Source organism: Leucopleurus acutus (assembly GCF_964270905.1).
Source record: "Leucopleurus acutus genome assembly, chromosome: 7".
NCBI classification, from domain to species: domain Eukaryota; kingdom Metazoa; phylum Chordata; class Mammalia; order Artiodactyla; family Delphinidae; genus Leucopleurus; species Leucopleurus acutus.
In genome coordinates this window covers 42,713,450-42,728,937 of record NC_139150.1, presented here as the reverse complement: position 1 = coordinate 42,728,937, position 15,488 = coordinate 42,713,450, and the positions used below count along the sequence as shown (strand labels likewise).

Below are 15,488 nucleotides of genomic sequence, written 5' to 3'. Positions count from 1 at the left end.
TTGAAATAGAAGTTAGTTACTTAGAATTGAACCATTAGCTTTCAAGTTATTTGAAGATTGTAATCGATTAATGGGGTTTATAGACTCTTGTCTTCTAGTAGTAGTGATGTTCTTGAGGAAATCAACATTTGTATTCTATATTTTAAAACTTGGCCATATAGAACAAAAGAAAATACTTTCAAACTAATTTCTTTTCCAGTACCAAAAAACTGAAACAAAAGGATGTAAAGTTAAAAATAAAAGCTTCACTTCTAACCCCACCTCCACCGTTATCCTTCCCAAGCCCAGAGTTAAATGCTGTGAACAGATTTGGTGTGTTACCACCAACCCTTCCAGAAATTCTTAGTAATTTATTCATTAAGTAAGTAATTCATTTTTTTTTAACATCTTTATTGGAGTATAATTGCTTTACAATGGTATGCTAGTTTCAGCTTCACAACAAAATGAATCAGTTATACATATACATATATTCCCATATCTCTTCCCGCTTGCGTCTCCCTCCCTCCCACCCTCCCTATCCCACCCCTCCAGGCGGTCACAAAGCACCGAGCTGATCTCCCTGTGCTATGCGGCTGCTTCCCACTAGCTATCTACCTTACGTTTGGTAGTGTGTATATGTCCATGCCTCTTTATCGCTTTGTCACCGTTTACCCTTCCCCCTCCCCATAGCCTCAAGTCCATTCTCTAGTAAGTCTGTGTCTTTATTCCTGTTTCACCCCTAGGTTTTTCACGACATTTTTTTTTCTTAAATTCCATATATATGTGTTAGCATACGGTATTTGTCTCTCTCTTTCTGACTTACTTCACTCTGTATGACAGACTCTAGGTCCATCCACCTCATTACAAATAGCTCAATTTCGTCTCTTTTTATGGCTGAGTAATATTCCATTGTATATATGTGCCACATCTTCTTTATCCATTCATCCGATGATGGACACTTAGGTTGTTTCCATCTCTGGGCTATTGTAAATAGAGCTGCAATGAACATTTTGGTACATGACTCTTTTTGAATTATGGTTTTCTCAGGGTATATGCCCAGTAGTGGGATTGCTGGGTCATATGGTAGTTCTATTTGTAGCTTTTTAAGGAACCTCCATACTGTTCTCCACAGTGGCTGTATCAATTTACATTCCCACCAACAGTGTAAGAGGGTTCCCTTTTCTCCACACCCTCTCCAGCATTTATTGTTTCTAGATTTTTTGATGATGGCCATCCTGACTGGTGTGAGATGATATCTCATTGTAGTTCTGATTTGCATTTCTCTAATGATTAGTGATGTTGAGCATTCTTTCATGTGTTTGTTGGCACTCTGTATATCTTCTTTGGAGAAATGTCTATTTAGGTCTTCTGCCCATTTTTGGATTGGGTTGTTTGTTTTTTTGTTATTAAGCTGCATGAGCTGCTTATAAATTTTGGAGATTAATCCTTTGTCCGTTGCTTCATTTGCAAATATTTTCTCCCATTCTGAGGGTTGTCTCTTTGTCTTCTTTATGGTTTCCTTTGCTGCGCAAAAGCTTTTAAGTTTCATTAGGTCCCATTTGTTTACTTTTGTTTTTATTTCCATTTCCCTAGGAGGTGGGTCAAAAAGGACCTTGCTGTGATTTATGTCATAGAGTGTTCTGCCTATGTTTTCCTCTAAGAGTTTGATAGTTTCTGGCCTTACATTTAGGTCTTTAATCCATTTTGAGCTTATTTTTGTGTATGGTGTTAGGGAGTGATCTAATCTCATACTTTTACATGTAGCTGTCCAGTTTTCCCAGCACCACTTATTGAAGAGGCTGTCCTTTCTCCACTGTACATTTCTGCCTCCTTTGTCAAAGATAAGGTGACCATATGTGCGTGGGTTTATCTCTGGGCTTTCTATCCTGTTCCATTGATCTATATTTCTGTTTTTGTGCCAGTACCATACTGTCTTGATTACTGTAGCTTTGTAGTATAGTCTGAAGTCAGGAAGCCTGATTCCTCCAGCTCCATTTTTCGTTCTCAAGATTGTTTTGGCTATTCGGGGTCTTTTGTGTTTCCATACAAATTGTGAAATTTTTTGTTCTAGTTCTCTGAAAAATGCCAGTGGTAGTTTCATAGAGATTGCATTGAATCTGTAGATTGCTTTGGGTAGTAGAAGTAATTCATTCTTAGTAATTTATTTTCAGTTATATCTTGCCCATCTTTCTGTATCAGTACACACAGATCTACCTTTTTTTTAAAATAAATTTATTTATTTATTTTTGGCTACGTTGGGTCTTCGTTGCTGCACGCGGGCTTTCTCTAGTTGCGGCGAGCGGGGGCTACTCTTCGTTGCGGTGCGCGGGCTTCTCGTTGCTGTGGCTTCTCTTGTTGCGGAGCACAGGCTGTAGGCACACAGGCTTCAGTAGCTGTGGCTCGGGGGCCCTAGAGCGCAGGCTCAGTAGTTGTGGCACAGGGGCTTAGTTGCTCTGCAGCATGTGGGATCTTCCCAGAGTAGGGATAGAACCCATGTCCCTTGCATTAGCAAGTGGATTCTTAACCACTGAGCCACCAGGGAAGTCCCAGATCTACCTTTTATTACCCTTGTAAGCAGGATTGTTTCTTTTTCATGCATAATGTCCCATTGTATGCCTATACTATAATTAAACAGTCTCCTGTTTCTGAACATTTAGGTTTTTTGCATTAACACAATATAACCATGAAGATTCCTATAAGTATGTGTTCTCACACCTTTGCATAAGATAAATCATAGCAGTGGAATTGCTGGCTCAAAGGATACATTTATTTAACTTGAATTTTCTTGATTTTGAGTTAGATTGAACATTTTCTCATATGTTAATTGTCAGATTTTGTGTTTTGCTAGACTACCTGTTCATATCCTGTACACATTTTCCTATAGATTTTACTCATTTTTCTTCTATTGGTTTATTCATATTACTAGAATTCTGTGTGTTATGAAATTAGTTATATATCACTGTATTGACAGATATTTTCCCAATTTATTCTTTGATTTTTGTTTTATTTCTGTTTATTTGCTTACTGTTTTGCTATTCATTAGTGTTTAACTAATGCTATTCATTAGTTCCCTGCGCCACCAGGGAAGCCCTGTGTTTTATTTTTAACCCTTCACTTTGATTATTAAAATGTTATTTTATTCTAGTACTTCTGTAGTTTCATTTTGTGTAGTTAAATCAGTGATCCATGTGGAATTAATTTGGTGTAAAGAGAGAAGTAGGAAAAAAATAAAAGAGAGAAGTAGGAATCTAGCTTTAGCCAGCAAGTTGCTTGAAGCACCATTTACTTGAAAATGCATGTTTTTGACCAATAATTTGAAATGCTGTCTTGATTTCTTAAATTCCTATGTTTGGATATATAGGATTTTATAAAATTCTATTGCATTTTGGTCAGTTTCTGGAATCTGTATTCTTTCTATTGATATGTCTGTATACAATTTCCACTAGCATCAAACTGTTTCACGCCTGCAACTTTATAAATTGTATTAATATCTGCTAGGGTAGTTCTCATTCTCTTTTCATAATTTACTGGATAATATCACTTTTTTTTCTAGATAAATTTCATTATAATATTGTCAGATCACTTTTCCCCCTCCCCAAAACAAATGAACAAACATCATTTTGGGATCACATTGAGTGTGTATGTATAAAAATGGGGTGGGGGAATAACATCTTTATTATAATGAATTTTTATATTCAAGAATAAGACATGGGGCTTCCCTGGTGGCACAGTGGTTGAGAGTCCGCCTGCCAATGCAGGGGACACGGGTTCGTGCCCCGGTCTGGGAAGATCCCACATGCCGCAGAGCAGCTGGGCCCGTGAGCCATGGCCGCTGAGCCTGCGCGTCCGGAGCCTGTGCTCTGCAACGGGAGAGGCCACAACAGTGAGAGGCCCGCATACCGCAAAAAAAAAATAATAATAAGACATGGATTTCCATTTTCAAATTTTCCGTTATTCCCCTCAGTAGACTGTTACAACTTTTAACATACAAATTCTGCATGTTATTTGTTAAACTTACGTGTAAATATTTATTACCCTTGTAAGCAGGATTGTTTTCCTTCCATTTTTCAAACTGATTTTTGTTTATATAATAAAGTTACTGGATTTTGTGTACTTGAGTTTTCCAGATACTGTCAAAGTAATTTCTACTCTTCCTCTCCAATATTTGATGCTTCTTTCTGTTAATAATTTATCATTTCTTAAAACATGACCCATTTTACCTACTTTTACAAATTTATTTGCATAATTTATATGTTAATAATTTTTATTAATTTCTTCTGAATCTCTGGTTATGTCCCTTTTTCATTTATAATTCCAGGAATTGGGGTTTAATTGCCCCACCCACTACAGTAAATAGTAAAGATACTCTTTCCTCAATATTAGGATCTTTGAAGTTAGAAAATTCTTCCATGCAGTTAATTTGTATGTTTTATCCTGCTGGGTTTTTTTTTTAACTTCTGTCTCCCATAAAAAGTCTATTGTATCAGCCTTCTAAAGCAACCTTATTATGAAGTCACTTGTTAGTTTTCTTCTAAATTACATAATTTTAGTTTTTTGATATAGCCTCATGGAACACAATTTTCCAGAATCTTTGTATTCTCTTTTGGAATTTCTTCAAGAGATCTAACATTTTTGGCTAAATTTTTGATGTATCTTAGTCGCAGTTACATTGCTTGCCTTTAAAAAATAATAGTCTAGCCTGCTATATATTTTAAATAGCCAGAGTAACTCCATCCTCAGAGCAAATGGTATTGAGAACAGATTTTAAAAAGCCTATTTTGCTTATGTAGTTAACTTTATATTTTTTGAGACAAAGAATTGTTGATCATGTCATGGATAGTGTTTCAGCAGTCTTAAAGATAAATAAAGGCTATTGCATATGCTGGTCCTGGGGTTTCCTGTTTGTCCAGAAACGGTCTGCTCCTTAATTTTGAATGAATTGTGAAATTAGCAAAGAAAAGCATGTTTGTAAGGCAGATAATGGAAATTCCAGGGAAGAGGCAAGGTGGGAGCTAATAGTAATTTATGTGATGCATATGTTTAAATATGTGTTAGTGTTTACATGTGTTTTTGTACAGGTATGATCAAATACTAATCTGTTTTCCAAGACAAAATGAATGTGATGGTTTAATAGTAACTTCAGTAGGTTCCACTTAAACTTTGTAAAATAACAGTATCTTCTAAAAATCTAGCATTAAACACTGGTATAGCTGCAATTGAGTAATCTTGAATAAAGCAGTACAAATAGGTGCTTTTAAAAAGGAAGCAGAAGTGATTTTGTGAATATTCAACTTTCTGACAATATGTTTACTGTGTAAGTGTGCTAATGATTTGCCCCCTTGAGAAAGGTTTTTAGAGGATCAGTAAGGCATTACTTGTATTAGAATAGGATATTATCAATTTTCTCACTCTCACCTTTTTTTTTTTAGGTCATGGAAAATGGAAGATTTGCAAAATACAAATATTTTACCCATGTCATGATCAATAAAACAGACATGTTAATGATAACCAAAAGGTAACTTTCTTTCTCTAATATAATTTGATAAGGGGTTAACTGATAGCCACTCATGAAGTGAAGCAGTTTTTATTCACATCTTGTTCCACATATTTAACACTGATTCATACTAATTATGGTTCTCTTGCTCTACAAGCCTCGTGCCTAAAACTTTGTACGCATACAGATAAATGCATAGCCATGCACAAACATAATTTTAAATTAAATATTTTAGCATTTGTTTCAACTAAATGGATAGAGAAATTCCTGTAAAACTATCCTCTCAAGTGTAGGCAATACCATTCCTTCCCCCTCTCTGAAAAAGTATGCAATTTCAGGTTGCCCCAGAAGTCAGTAGTCTTCTGGTGGTATCTAATCATTAGAATATATAGAGATTCACTCACATAAGTAGATATACCACTGGAGACATTAGTTTTTTGGGGGATACTCCCAACTACAGCCAAATCTTCAAATAAACCTGTAGACAGTAGACGGATACATGTAAAAATACACAGTGGCATAGCCTCGGAGGGGCAAGTGTTTGCAGGAAGTATTATTATGAAACCACGGAAAAGAATAAGCAAGTGCAGTAGTAGGGTGGATTTCTGGATGATGCAGAGTGAAACTGTGGCTGAGGAGGAGAGATTATGGCTGAATAGAAAGGAGTGGCTAATTAAGCTGTGTGGCTTTGTTCACTGCCAAAAAGGTAAACTTATATAAGCATCTTGTTGGTTCGAGTTGACTATTGAACTTAGCAATCATTTTTAATGTTTTTAATCCTAATAATTTCTGAGCCCCAAATTTATAGCACTATCTTAATTTTCTTGTTTAAAAAGTAACATAAAATATAGAAAACTCACACAGTATTAGAAGGTATAGATGTGAAAGCCAGTATTCATTCCATCTCAGATACCAGTCCCTCTTTTCCCCTTCCTAGAGACAACTACTTTTGTATCTTTGAAATATTCTATGCCTATGCAAGCAAACATGCTATCAAAGCATACATCTGCCTATAAAGGCATACACATACATATTTTAATGTAAATAGGAATCTATTTTAACACCATTGTGTACCTTAATTTTTTACTTAAGATCTATGTCTTTTTATTTATTTATTTATCTATTTATTTATTTATTTTTGGCTGCATTGGGTTTTCGTTGCTGCACACAGGCTTTCTCTAGTTGCGGCGAGTGGGGGCTACTCTTCGATGCAGTGCGCGGGCTTCTTATTGTGTTGGCTTCTCTTTGTTGCAGAGCACGAGCTCTAGGCACGCGGGCTTCAGTAGTTGTAGCGCGCAGGCTCAGTAGTTGTGGCACACGGACTTAGTTGCTCCGTGGCATGTGGGATCTTCCTGGACTAGGACTTGAACCCATGTCCCCTGCATTGGCAGGCGGATTCTTAACCGCTGCACCACCAGGGAAGTCCCAAGATCTATGTCTTAAAGAGTATTCCATGTTAGCATATGGAGATCTTTCTTAATTTGTAAATGACTGCCTGGTATTCATTCAGAAGTATGTGCTATAATGCACATCTAAGTTGTTTCTGAACTTTTATACTTACAGACAATGCTTCAACAGTCATTTTTCTTCATAGCAGCATTCACTCATGTTTTATTAACCCTTCTCCCCATTGACTGAGGGAAGGGTGACTCATCAGAGTTAAACAAGAGTCAGTTGCAAAGTTTATTATTTCCAGATCTTGCAACATTTTCTTTTCTTTTGGCTGCGATGGTTTTTCGTTGCTGTGCGTGGACTTTCTCTAGTTGTGGCAGGTGGGGGCTACTCTTCATTGCGGTGTGCGGGCTTCTCATTGCGATGGTTTCTCTTGTTGTGGAGCATGGGCTCTAGGCACGTGGGCTTCAGTAGTTGTGGCTTGCGGGCTCTAGAGCACAGGCTCAGTAGTTGTGGTGCATGGACTTAGTTGCTCCATGGCATGTGGGATCTTCCCGAACCAGGGATCGAACCTGTATCCCCTGCATTGGCAGGCGGATTCTTAACCACTGCGCCACCAGGGAAGTCCATTGCAACATTTTAGAAATTACTTTCTTCTCAACATAGTAGACCTCTTTAAATGAGGTCACATAAACCTTGACAGAGTACATGTAGTAAGCTAGTTGTAGTTGATTGAAAGATGATATTTATACTTAGGAGGTCCTTTCTTTCCAAATTTTGCACTTGAAGATAAAGAATCTTTTAATCAGGAGAGGGAGTACTAGGCGCCTGAAATAAGATTAGCCTATCTTTGATTTTTCACATGGTTGAAGATGTACTGGAAGACCAGTAGGTTTGTTCCAGCAGCCCCTATAATCCAAGATTGGTGAAAGGGGATCAGAGGCAGAAGATTGAGATGAAAGAAATAAATCTTAATTAGCTTTCTCCTTTTCCATTCTAGCCAGGTGCCAGCTGTTACTTTAATTTAGTCCCTTAACTTAAAGTATATGTCACTTAAAGAAACCTCTGGTTGTACCTACAATTGATGTTTCAACCAGAAAGAAGATTTGGGGAAGAAAGACCTTTGAAGGAAGAATTAAATAGAATTATTATAGACAGAATGAATTTTCATCTCTTGATTTCCTTCCTCAAAATGGGGGGAAAACAAGAATTAATTTTAAAAACCTCTTTCTGATACAGGTTGGTAAATATATTACATGGAGCCTTAAAAGCATTTTGTTCTAAAGCATTAATTACATGAAGGTTCTCCAAAATATTGCTTGGTAGCTGGTTCTCTACATTTTTCCTATTTCTTAAAAACATTCCTTATACATTTTACTTTATAAGTACTTTATGTTTTCTAAGATAAGTATGTTGTGCTATACATTTCCCACTAAACGTTGCTACATAAATTTTATGTTTTCATTCTCATTCAGTTCAAACTATTTTCTAATTTCCTTTGAGATTCTTTGACCCGTGGATTTTTTTTTAGAAGTATGCTTTTAAGTAAGCATTTGGAAGTATTCTTGTTATCTTTCCATTACTTGTTTTCTAGTTTAATTTCATTATGATCTGAGAATATACTTTGCATGATTTCAGTTCTCTTAAATTCATTAATGTTTTTTATGACCCAGAATATAGTCTTTTCTGGTGAATGTTCTATGTGCCCTTGCAAAGAATGTGTATCCTGCTATTATTATTATTATATTATTGAATATAAGTGCTTCAGTTTTTAAAGTGGTTTCTTTCTTTCTTTTTCTGAGTGGTGTGTTGTTTGTAACAAAAGGAACATTTGGACAGCTTACATGTGAGTGGCAGTATAGTTTTGATGAGTTTACCAAAGAGCCATTCATTGTTCATGAGAGAAGGTTGCGCATTGAAGCAAAGGTATGTTGAATAGATTTTTTTGAAAACTTGGAACTGAAAACAACACATTAAAATAGCCTTTACTTTTGTAATGTTTCTCCCTCTTTTTTACATGTTGCTTGGTCTTTGTATGGTTTTTCTTTACACCTGCTGTCTTACTCAAGCTTAAAGAAAAGAAAGCTAGGCCAAGAAAAAATGTGCTACCTTATGTGCTCTTACATGGACCACAACGTTACTGGGCCCTCATTTTATACTCAGTAACAGAACCGCAGCTTTCCCACTGCTATCCAAGGCACTAAAGTGAGATATTTGTACACCTCAGAATCCCTAGCAGTTGCCTACAGAATTTTTGTCCCTGAAAATCTTGCTGATGGACACTTGAAAAGTTCTCGCTCTAACAGCCCATTATTGGTAGTTCTTTCTCTTTTTATAGATATTATCTTCCTAATTCAGTTATAATCTTCTTGAATGCGGAGGCCATTTCTCACTCTGATTTCTAGCAGCTAGAACAGTACTTGGTATTTGGATGTTGATATAAAATACAGCAAATTGCTAGTCATTTGGTAAATCATCAGAGTCTCTATATCCATTGTAAGTTGTAATGATTGCACTAGGTACCGTAGGTGACACAGAGAAATAAAAGATAATATATTTGGCCTCACAGTATTTGACCAGACACCTATGTGAAAAGGGCCGCTTTGGCACTGGCTATATTAATCAGAAATACGTGACTCAGCCCAAGTTAGTTTTGTTTACTGTTATTTTTGTTTGGTTTGATTTTGAGGGATTTAATTGGCTCATATAACTGAAAAATCCAAGTCTATATATTGTAGCTTAATTATGCTCAAATGATGTCTTTAGTATTTATTCTCACACCCTTCCTCTCCTCCTTCATTTTATCCATCTTTGCTGCCCTCATCTCTAGGTTCTCCTTTCTTCAGTTTGGCTTCATTCTCAAGCAGGCTATCGTTTGGTGACACTGTGGCCAGCAGAAGTTCCAGGCTCATATCCTACTAGCTCAGCAGAATGAAAGCTTCTCACTGGGTCTCACTGGGCCACCTTTGGTCACTTCCTTGTTCCTGAGCCAGTCACTTTAGTCAGGGGCTGGAATGGGCCAGTTGGCCAGGTGAGGGTCACAGGATCATTGTGGTGCTACCAAGAAGGAAGGGTCAGCTCTATATGCAGTTTTGGGAGTGAAAGAGGGTGAAAAATAATTACCCAAAGAAGATTCAAGAAATTGTTACTGGAAGAAGGGGCATTGGATGCAGACAGGCAGAGACAACAGATTTCTTCTAGACTAGCCTATAGAACAGAACTGTCCCTAGGCCTTGTGCTTAACTAGTGAAGACCATTTATCCAATCTTACCATTCATTCCAAAGACATGGGGCAGCTCTTAAGGAGACTGGATGTTAGTTTTTGAGGATCTTAGACCAACTTACCCATTAGAATTTCTCTGATTCACTCAGAAAATGAATAACCCTGTGGCCATATATGAAATGATGGATAGTAGTAGCTGTTAGGCTCTGCTGTAGCCCATATTGCATTTCCTGGCTTTTTTATCTCCAAGGATAAACTTCTTACCTCCTTGATTTCTTCCCCTTTCACCTTTCCCTTGCGACCTTATATCAGCAATCATACTTTTTTTTTTTTTAATAATCTGATTTCTTCTGGAGTCTGTATATGCATGGTTAGTTGAATTACTTATAGAAATTGTTAGACTAGTAAAATATTGCTGCTTCTGTGTCCTTACCCATGGTTAATAGAAGTAATCACCACACTCCTCCTCGATAATCCTATTCTATTTGCCCCTCTAATGCTTAATATCCACCATTAGGTAGTTCTCCTCCCACAAACACAACAGAATATCAAAGGAGTTTAAAAAGTGGAGGACAGGGCTTCCCTGGTTGAGAGTCCGCCTGCTGATGCAGGGGACACGGGTTCGTGCCCTAGTCCGGGAAGATCCCACATGCCGCGGAGCGGCTGGGCCCGTGAGCCATGGCTGCTGAGCCTGCGCGTCCGGAGCCTGTGCTCCGCAACGGGAGAGGCCACAACAGTGAGAGGCCCGCGTACCGCAAAAAAAAAAAACCAAAAAGTGGAGGACAATCGTATAGAATCTAAGACCCACCCTGATTTCTTTGATTCTGAAGCTACATTCTTATTGCATTCTTATTGGTTTAAAATGTCAGAAGTTACATATATAAACACATACATACACACACATACATACCTATACAACACGTGTATATGTATGCAGACATACATGTGTACATTATTTTTGAGCTGAATTTATCATGAGGCCATAGCCAGATATCAAGAACTATCTGAGACATTATTTGGAGAGGGAAAACAGTGGTACTGCTTCTAGATTGATCTCCTTCCCATCCCCTGCATCAACCCTTGATGGCTTTAGCAACTGAAATGTCACCTAAAACTTTTTATCTTAGGTTTAGTGATAACGGATGGCTTCGAATTTAGTCTTTTTTTTCCATTTGTGTTTGATTCTTCTTGATTTCTCATTCTTGGCTTCTTTTTGGTGGCATTTCTTTATGGTATTTCTACAACTAGATTCCCATGTTAATGAAGCTACTTATTCTATTTATAGGAGCGGGTGAAGTCTGTATTCCATGCCAAAGAGTTTGGCAAAATAATTAACTTCAAGACTCCAGAGGATGCAAGGGTAAATATAGTCAATCTTTTGGTTAAACAGATAGCAGCTTCTCATTTCAAAGCCATGTAAGTTGCATTATTCTTTAAGGCAGATAAGTTGTGTTTGTTTTTTAATTTTATGTTTGCATTTTGACAGTTTTAATATATGTAACTAGATAATATTTTCCACAAATTATTTTTTCATTAGATTGAATTCAACACACCTACTTGTCTTTGAAATCAAATTGTTCTCTTATTTTAAATCCTAACTGTAATACTTTGCCAAAAAAAGCCAATAAATGAAAGAAATTAATGCACTCTAATGCTAATCTACCAGCTCCAGCAGGAAAAGTATAGCCCCACATTGTTTATTTCTCTACTGTATAGCTATAGGGATTTTTTTCCTTTAATTACTGTAGCCTGGCACAAGGGAAAAAGAGCCATGCCTGTGGTTAGAAAATCTGGGTTTAAATACTGGTTCTGTTCCTTCTTGACTGTAGGACCTTGGGGAAGTCAGTTAACCTCAGCTTCCTCAAAATGTGAATTATGTGAACTGAAAAGCACTATACATACTTTAGGGATTATGGCAATTATAAGGAAGTGCACTGTCAAGAAAAGGAAGACTATGAATTGATTATCTACCTCGTTGGTCACAACTAAGACACTGTTCCTGACACTGAAGTATACTCACTCTGTCGTGAAACTTAACAATAAGAACACATGGGTTCTTTACTGAATCCCTGGGCCTCCCGACCTCTCTGTGTTGGTCCTGGCTGGTTATGATTATTTACCAGTTCACTTCTCACATCTGGAGCTCAAACCAGAAACCTCTCCCACCCATACACATGTACCTTGGACCATTTAGCATGTGCTGTGCAATTTTCTATCTAGACATTGGGATATAAGGTAACACTGACATATTAACAGTAGAAAACTGAAAGGAGGCCAAGTTACAAAGAAAGAGGGATAAAGTTACTACACCCTCAATACACATGTTGCCTGGAACAGGGAGACAGTAGAGCATGATGACAGCATGACTTTCAGGCCATCTTCTTTGTGCTGCTGAAGGACATTACCTTCAGTTTCTCTGTAATAAGTTTTCCATTTAATCTCTGTCACTGTGTTATTTTATCCCTGAAGGTTTCTTTTTAATCCTCCTGCTCTGCCAGAAACATCCAGAAAAGGCTACTGAGTCCATTTCTCTTTCTCTGCTTATCTCAGAGCTATTTTCACTAGGTTCTTCTTAAGTAAAAAAGCACAAATATCTTTGCTTAAGCTTTTCATAATGGGATAACACGAATATCACCTCCATGGCTTTTATTTGTCATGCAGGCCTAATGATAATAGACATTATTGACAAAAAGGTTTACACTTCATTTGCAGTTTAATTTTGTGATTTCAGATCCTTTCAAATTAGAAAAATGTATCATAAAAGCACCTAATATGCTCAAGAATGTTGCTATGCTGCTACCCACTGTAGAATTATATGTACTTATTCCTACTCAATCAGTAGAATCCAATATATGGAATCGTGAAGGTTTGTGATACAGAATTGGCATAGGTTGAAAGGAATTCTACATAGATGATTTTCACACTATGCCAGAGTTATTCAATCCAGCTGTTAAATTACCCTTCTCTGTCAGGATGCTTCATTTTACTTTGCTTATTCTGAAGATGAACATCTAAGTCCAAAGACCTTAGAAAAACATTATTACTACTGTTAAATCAAACCCAGTACCATTGTCCCTGAGTCATCTGGGCCATTTAAGTCAGTGAATGATCTCTCCTGCGTAGAGAATTTAATTATTGGCTATAGCAGTATACTCCTAACTAAACTGGAAAGACAACTTCTAGATTTTCATTCATTATATTTTGTCATTGCAAGTTCATTGAAGTTAAGTAAATGTTGCTTCATTTCCCCACAACAGTGGATCCTCAGAAAGCTAGAAGAAGCAAGAGAACCTTCCCCGAGCCTCTGACAGAGACTGCTGCCTGAAGATACACAGCAATAAATCATTACAATTTCTACCTTGTACCTTCTAAAACCTGTTTGGGGGGTACAGTATAGAAGTAATTTCAAGTACTTTAAAAAAAAAATCAGAATCAAGTAAAACAGTTATGTGATGAAACTATTTCAACTCTTTGGGGATCCATTTGGTTTACTAACTTGAATCATGCATCTGGTTACAATTCTAATTACTTTATAAAGGAAATAGTTCTTTTATGAATCTTAAATATTTGCTCCAGGTGATTCTCTGTAATGGTGGAGAAGTTGCCCATATTTAGCCTAAATTTAATGGCGCTAAATGTAATGTTCCTAGTTCACATCTTACAGTTCTATCATGCTTGCTTCAAGGTCCCTGAATGAGTGATGGGTAAATGATCAAATCAAACATTGCCTTAGTGGTATCAAGATAACCTTGGTGGTAGTTTCTTTAGAAACATGAAGTTCTTTTTACAGATAAATATTTTGGTATGATTTTCCTTATTTTTTTTAAATAGAGGGTAGGTTTGAATTACTATTTGAAGTACATAGCTATGTACTATGTGACTATGAAAAACAATCTTTTTTATTTTATATAATACAGATTGACTAATACCCCTTCAAGCCTCATCCTAAGAAAGGCTTGAAGAAATGAGTGTGCTACCCAAAAAGGGAAGGCCCCTCTCAGAACTTTCAAGCCTTAGAAATACTTCCTCAAGCCAACTCCTTGAGATCTACTTGGTTTACCAAGGTCATGTTTAATAGATTGCTGACCTTAAAGGAAAATTCCTGAGGCCTTAACAATACCAACTTCCTATTCACTGGTAGTATGAAATAAACAGAAGTCCCACCATCTTAATACGAGTTATGCTTCAGAACAGACAGCCCCTCTCTATACGCATGTCGGGTAAGTGTATGTACCCTAAAGTCTAACCCAGTAACCTGTCCTGTTGGCAATAGCTTGAGAATTTCTGGTTTGCTTTCTCTACAATTATTCAAGTGAGAGTTACTCTTAAGTGTATACTCGTCAGAACAAAAATCATGGGCTGCACATTAGTAAAGATGTCAGGGGGGGTATTTTCCTTGATTTTTGTCCAAGATCCTTGTACCTTGATATTAATGGACTTTTTCAAGTGAAAGGGGATGAATATATGATTGTGAACCATGAAGAGAATGGTGCAGTGTCTTAGTTATTGAATAATACAAAGTATTTGATGCATGTTGAACGTACCGCCAAATTACTATAAACCGTTTTTAGAATTGGAGACTATATAAGTCAATGGTTGTGAAATTCTCCTCAGATTCCTTGCTTTGTTGTAAAAGCTAAAATAAACAGCATGCCAGACTGTAATTGTATTTCTTCCTGACGAAATCTTGCTACTAAATATTATTGATTTTCCTCTGATTAAAAATCTCATCGTTTATTAATAATAGTTTCCTTCAGAATTTTTTTTCTTTGCTGAACATAAATTTAGTCACGAGATGACAAATTTCAAATCTCATTATAGTGCATGCTCCCATGATGACCTTTGTTCAAAGTAACATGCACTTTTTCTCTGTTGCTGAGCTCTGCCAATTTTGCATACGTTAGAATTAAACCTAAGAGTAGAGGTAGTCAGAAAGCTTTTATCAGATTGTCCTCATCTGAAATGTTGTTTTACTGGAGTTCTAGTCAGTGCCATTAGCCAAGTACCTCATTACCTACTCCAGTTTCATGACTTTATACTCAGAAAAATACAGACCCATAACTTTTTGGGTATCCCATAGTAAAAGGGAAAAGTCTAAAAGAGTAAGGATAGAAATTCTTCTGGTATCCTCTGGAGACCAGGCAAAGTGGGTCTTGTAACTACTATATATGCAAAGCCAGTGTGCCTATCCTTCCTGTTCCCTTACCAATGAGAACCTAGAAATATCTTTCCTTATTCTTTCTCTACCCACTAACACCTCCCATCAATTCCTGTTTCTAGAATGGAAAGACCCACGATTTCAAGAGCAGTAGTTTATCAATTGTCTTAGAAGATTTTCTTCATCTAAACAAAGAACATAAGTAGATCACTAGATGTGTCAGTCTTTTTAGCATAACATTT

At 36.9% G+C, this 15,488-nt stretch overlaps 1 protein-coding gene across 3 annotated transcripts in view; it reads left to right on the top strand.

Moving 5' to 3' along the window:
• VPS13A (vacuolar protein sorting 13 homolog A) overlaps window positions 1–15,235 on the top strand; it is a 238,885-nt gene extending 223,650 nt beyond the window's left edge. For 2 of the 3 annotated variants that reach the window (XM_082843242.1, XM_082843240.1), the window contains exons 69-71: window positions 5,409–5,494; window positions 8,668–8,791; window positions 11,374–11,601. In XM_082843242.1, the coding sequence (XP_082699368.1) occupies window positions 5,409–5,494; window positions 8,668–8,791; window positions 11,374–11,508 (345 nt within the window). In that variant the 3' untranslated portion in view covers window positions 11,509–11,601. Of the gene's footprint in view, window positions 1–5,408; window positions 5,495–8,667; window positions 8,792–11,373; window positions 11,602–13,345 lie in introns of those variants that run through there. The other variant, XM_082843241.1, reaches the window with a different exon arrangement.
• The last annotated feature ends 253 nt before the right edge of the window (window positions 15,236–15,488 follow it).